The sequence below is a fragment of the Pteropus vampyrus genome, unplaced genomic scaffold (genome assembly GCF_000151845.1).
Source record: "Pteropus vampyrus isolate Shadow unplaced genomic scaffold, Pvam_2.0 Scaffold95, whole genome shotgun sequence".
Lineage (NCBI taxonomy): Eukaryota > Metazoa > Chordata > Mammalia > Chiroptera > Pteropodidae > Pteropus > Pteropus vampyrus.
Window position 1 is genome coordinate 343,898 of NW_011888876.1, and position 5,628 is coordinate 349,525.

The 5,628-nt window shown below is 43.8% G+C and overlaps 1 protein-coding gene and 1 non-coding gene across 2 annotated transcripts in view; one reads left to right on the plus strand and one right to left on the minus strand.

Annotated features, from left to right (window-relative positions):
* FNBP1 (formin binding protein 1) overlaps window positions 1-5,628 on the plus strand; it is a 77,313-nt gene that overhangs the window by 44,488 nt on the left and 27,197 nt on the right. Inside the window, exons 9-10 of the mRNA XM_023532953.1 lie at window positions 2,004-2,132; window positions 3,091-3,237. Of these exons, the coding sequence (XP_023388721.1) occupies window positions 2,004-2,132; window positions 3,091-3,237 (276 nt within the window). The remainder of the gene's footprint in view (window positions 1-2,003; window positions 2,133-3,090; window positions 3,238-5,628) is intronic.
* Window positions 4,678-4,796, minus strand: LOC111742510. Its single transcript, XR_002781358.1, has one exon. It is a non-coding gene; the product is annotated as a 5S ribosomal RNA (ribosomal RNA).

The window sequence follows — 5,628 nt, forward strand, 5'->3', positions numbered from 1 at the left end:
TCCAAGTACTAACCAGGCCCGACCCTGCTTAGCTTCCGAGATCAGACGAGATCATGTGCGTTCAGGGTGGCGTGGCCGTAGACTAGAACTGAGCTATTTAAAAAATTCACCAAGGTAGCATCATTTCTCTAAAACTAATAAGGGGACTCTCCGCGTCGTTACTTATTACTCTTGTTTTACAGTAGAGACAAAGTCCCCACTCGCCCTTGGAATTTTCTGAGACTTTCTGAGGAAGGTTTGTGAACGGAGAATTTCTTAGACATTTTGAGACAGTCTGCCTGGGAATTTCCTTGTGTGGTTTCTTCATATTCATAACAAAGTGATAAATGATAAAACTCTAGGTAATTGAAAGAGTTAAGAGGACTTTGGTGTCGGTCCCACGAGAGGAACAGATGGAACGCACGTAGGTGGGAAGCTGTCATTAAACAGGAGGGCTAACGGTGCATCGAAAGGCATGGCTTTTTCAGGTAGCTCTGGACTGAACATTTTGGCGACTAGATCGTATTTTGCTAGTGGACACAGTGGAAGCCGAAACACATGGTCAGGAAGGGAGTTCACAAGCCTCCGACAAAGAGGAAGAATGTGGCAGCTGAGATATCCAGGGAGAGAGATGACAAGTGCAGAAAACAGTTTTAAGGCACCTAAAGACCTTAGCAACTAAAAACCACAGGTAATAAGGAAATTCATTCGGAACTATTGATATCGTTACCTTGGTTTGGGAAGCGTTTATGTGTGAATGGGGAAGAGAAATAGAGGAAGCCACGCGAAATGAAAGCCTTGGGCTTTCACCAATAGGCGTGTGAGTAAAATGAGTCAAGGAAGTGAAAACAAGGTTAAGCCTTCAAGTCAGAGAGCCAGGAAACCAACGGAGAACACCGAGATGGTAAAAAAACCAATAGCGAGATGTTATCGGCGATCCCATAGAAAGTGGGACCAGCTACCCCGGCGTGTCTTTTTAATGTTTACCTTTGAATGTTTCTATGGTTTTTCTCTCCTCTCCCCACCCGGCTTTAAAAAATGGTTAGGTTCGGTAAAACAAAACAAAAAACAAACAAACAAAAAGTTGCCTTGGTTATGTTGGAACGAGGCCCTTTTCCTGCTGCGTTTTTGGCTCACTGTGGTCAGCTTGCCAAGTTACCTACAAGCCAAGCCATCTCTTCATCTGGCAGTGGGTAGCTTTTGCCTCATGAAGAGCACAGATTGTCTTAGAGATTCGCGAGGTTATGTTTAGCTAGGCACCTCCAAAATGCTAGACGAATCTCAGATAGCATTATCAGCCTAACAATCTCTGGTATTTGCGGATGACTTTAGAGTTTGCAGACATTTTTGTTTGAGCTTTAAAATAAATTCTGTAGCGTGTCAACAGTCGTTCCTTTCTTAGAGGCATGTCATAAACCAAAATATGAATTAGAAGAGGGAGACAAATTTATGAATTTTATGATTCTTTAGGAGAAAAGCAATGCAGTAAAATTCAAAATAGCGCACACACAAAAAAGCCATAAAAAACGCAAAGAGGGCGCCATGCTTACCGCTTCTTAAAGTATATACTAAAAATAAATGTAGTGGACTTTAAGAAAGGTCCGTTTCGATCAGTGATTCATATGCCTTTTTAGTTTATGAACCCCGTTGAGAATTGGATTTTTTTGTGTGTGTAAAGTATGGATTCCTCTGTCCCCTCCTCAAAAAAAAAAAAAAAACAAGTTTCTACAAGGATCATCCAGGAAACAAATATGCAAATCGAGCCAAGTGCAGGCGATAAAGAATGGTGGCACTTGCATCAAACTGGAAAGTGGTGCCAAGTTAAGACAACAGAGAATGGTGAGGTTCGCCACCCATTCGGATGCACATCCAAGTAAATTCAAATTCTAAACCATGTTTGAAAAATAGCACCTGGTACATACAACGCATTCGCGGCCAATTTGACCCCAGCCTCTCCAGTTTGCAACTCTAGGCTTCTCGTTATTCTCTGGAGACATGGGGCTATTCTCACTGTTTGCCCGCAGGCACGACAACAAGCTCAAATTCGTCACCAAATGGCAGAGGATAGCAAAGCAGATTACTCATCGATTCTTCAGAAATTCAACCAGCAACAACGCGAGTATTACCACAGTCACATTCCCAGCATATTTCAGGTAAGCGATTCACCTTTCTCAGGTTTGCCTTTCTTAGAAACACGTGGCTTTGGAGTCATCATCGCTGGGCCTGCGGATTATTTAGAGAACCCTAGATCTCCTGTAACTCAAATCCTTTTGAAAAGCATTCGGCTCAAGCATCGACTAGCAATGAGATGAAATGCAATATCAATCTTGAGATTAACCAGTAGCCTTTGCAAACTTCCTTGGTTTGTACTTGTAGTCTCAGAAGTGCGATTCTTAGATTACACTCTTGGCTAAAAGGACCATTCTAGTTACAGACAACAACAACAACAACAACAACGAAAAAAAACCTAACATGAAGAATCCAAACAGCATTCATCGTTGTAGGATTTGAACAGATGACAGTTCTTTCCTTTGAATTGGTTTTCTTTTGGCTCCTTTAGGTTGACAGAAATAGTATGTGAAAAGATATATACATGTTCTCTTACTTTGGGGACCTTTTACAACTTCAAGTCCAGTTGTAGGAAAAAATAACAAATATTTGCTTATGGTGTCTATACACAAGCAAACAAAAACCTCCAACTTGTAGAAGGGAGGTACGTCACTTACATCCCAGCCTGGGTTGGGTGGGTCAAGACAGCTAACCAAATACGATGCTTTTGATAAAGGATAAAGTCATGGCTCAAAGATGGGGGAAATGTTTGAAATCTGATACCAAGCGGTAGTAATAACGAAGATACCTGGGTTTGGAGTTCTTACCGAAATTGAAGTAGAATTGTGTAAAGTCTACATTTGGGCAACCTAACAATTCATAAAACACACGTACAGCTGGCTAAGGCGGAGGCACAAGAAGCTTCAGGTGCTGGAACCCTAACTCTTTTGATAGGCCCGTTTCCCTCCTGGACAATTCCTTAGAGTTAACGATGCTGCTGAAAAACAAGGTCCTTAAACAACTGTGGACCAAATTAATTTTACGCAAAATCTAACGTTACAGAAAATACAGGAGATGGAGGAAAGGAGGATAGTGAGAATCGGAGAATCGATGAAGACGTACGCAGAGGTCGACCGTCAGGTGATTCCAATCATTGGGAAATGCTTGGATGGAATAGTAAAGGCAGCCGAGTCGATCGATCAGAAAAATGTAAGTATCGTGGTTGCGACTCGATTTCCAACTATTTGCGGCCCCATTATTTCTCCACCCTCTAACGTGGTGACCTCGTTCGTTCTGTCTTCTTGTGATAGGGCATTGCTTTCGGGAATCAGGAGTGCTTTTCAATTGTAGCTGCTTCTCTGCTGTCAAGTTTTCCCATCTTATGAGTGCCCGTTCCATTTTGTCGATTCGCCCGTTCTGTACGCTTTGCCTCTTCCCTTTGGTCAAAGGCTCGTGGTGGTTACATGTGCCCAGCTCATAGAAGGAAATCAAAAAATAGTCTTAGCGAGGCCTTCTCTGATCACCTTGTTGAAGATTTCAGTTGTCACCAGCAAATTCCTGTGAGGAGGGGTCTTTTCAAGGTCAATAGTAAGGGTGGGGTTTATGGGCTGAGCCTTCAAAAACGTGGTCACCTCTGTGTGAGCCTTGACTCTGTTCACTTCGTTGACTTCTGGCACTAATTAAAATCTGAAGCGAGGCCGATTCTTATATTAGAAGCTTGGAAATTTCTTTCTCCTTGAAATTTGACAGTTTCACAAGATTATATCCGAAAAATGGTTTCCCTTTTATCAGTTATATCTGGGAAACTGAGTTCTCTAGGTTTGCAGGCTGTTTCTCCTGTTATGGGCGCCTCGTCCTCTGTTAATATTACCAATAATTGTTTTACGCCCATGACCTTTATGTTGCTAAATTCAAGGTCTCTTCTGAGTCTTTCTGAGTCTTCATTCAAGTTCTTATTGAAATTCCTCCTGAACTGTTAACAGCAGCCTCGTTCCCCACCCCGATCCGCTCCACACAATCCTCAGGACACCACACTGATAATGGCTTTCATTCTCCTCACTGGTCTGGGTCTCCTCTGCTTGTTTGTCTTCTTACTGAACTTTGGTGTCCTCCAGGGCTTTGACCTTGGACCTCTTAACTTTCACATCCCTGTTTTGAGTGATCCGTAGACTCTTGGAGCATCAAGGCTCACCTCAGTCCTGAGGTAGTTCACAGGTCCAGCTTGGGGCCTCTCCCCAGCACTGCGGGGCTGTGTTTTCAGCCGCTGAGTGGCTTCTTCACCTGGACATCTAACAGGTACCTCGAACTTAGCACATCCCAGAGCTGCGGGCTTTTCTCACCAGACCCGCTCGTCCCAGGGTCTTCGCTGTCTCAGCTTACTGGCGCTGCCATCCTTCTGGGATCTGGGAGTCCAACTTGACTCCTCCTTTTTTTCTCATGCCCATATCACTTTATTTTTTTTAGGCGAGGCAACCCTTGGTTGACCTCACAGATTGCAAGGACCTTGTCAGCTTACAATCCCTTATTATTATTAATTATTATTATTATTATTACGAGGCAACCCTTGGTTGACCTCACAGATTGCAAGGACCTTGTCAGCTTACAATCCCTTATTATTATTAATTATTATTATTATTATTATTATTTTTACACCTACAGCACCTGGTCTTCCTAGGTGGTCTCCCATCCAAGTACTAACCAGGCCCAACCCTGCTTAGCTTCCAAGATCAGACGGGATCAGGCACGTTCAGGGCGGCATGGCCATAGACATGGCCGTGTCACTTTTATTGGCCAATCCTGTTGGCTTCACCTTCAGAATACATTCAGAACCAAAGTCCTCCCCACCCCTGGTTAGGCTCCTGATTTACGATCGCCTTCATCTTGGATTATGCAGGAGGGGCCTGATTATTGCAGGAGACATCTAACTAGTCTCCCAACATTGCTCCCACCCCCAATCCATTCTTCACAAGGAGAGCAGAGGAACCCGCTTACCGTGAGTCAGATCGCGTGCCTCCCCTGCTCAGAACCCTCCACGGGCCTCCGCCTCCCTCAGGGGAAAAGTCAAAGCCATCCGGAGCCTCCAAGCCTTAACTGTCCGGAACATCCCGCTTCCCTTTTGTCTGTCTGACATCACCCGTGTTCAGTTTTCAAAGCACTAGCCGCAATGGCGCCCTTGGTATTCCTTGAGAATTCCAAGCATGCTCCTACCTTGCTCTTCCTTCTGCCTGGAATATTCTGCCCATAGATACCTGCTTGGTTCACTCTCTCGCCTCCTTCGGGTCTTAACTTGAACGAATGAGTGAATGAGTGAATGAATGAATCACTTCGTTCTGTCTTTGAGAATTCGAAGGTCGGACCTTTCTTAATTCACCTATGCCATCTCTCCTTGCAGATACCCTTCCTCTTCCAAACCTCCCTGCACCGGATTTTTGATTTTTTTTTTCCCCCCCAAGTTTTTCTTCATTTGTAGATTCGGCTCTTGGCGGTTCATTATGGTCTCGCTGCTTTGATCTTACGGATTTTTATTGTGGTTTTTCTTTCATCGTGCCCTCTTTTATTTCTGCCTATTCATGTTTAATTTCTGTTATATCCTTTTTAAAA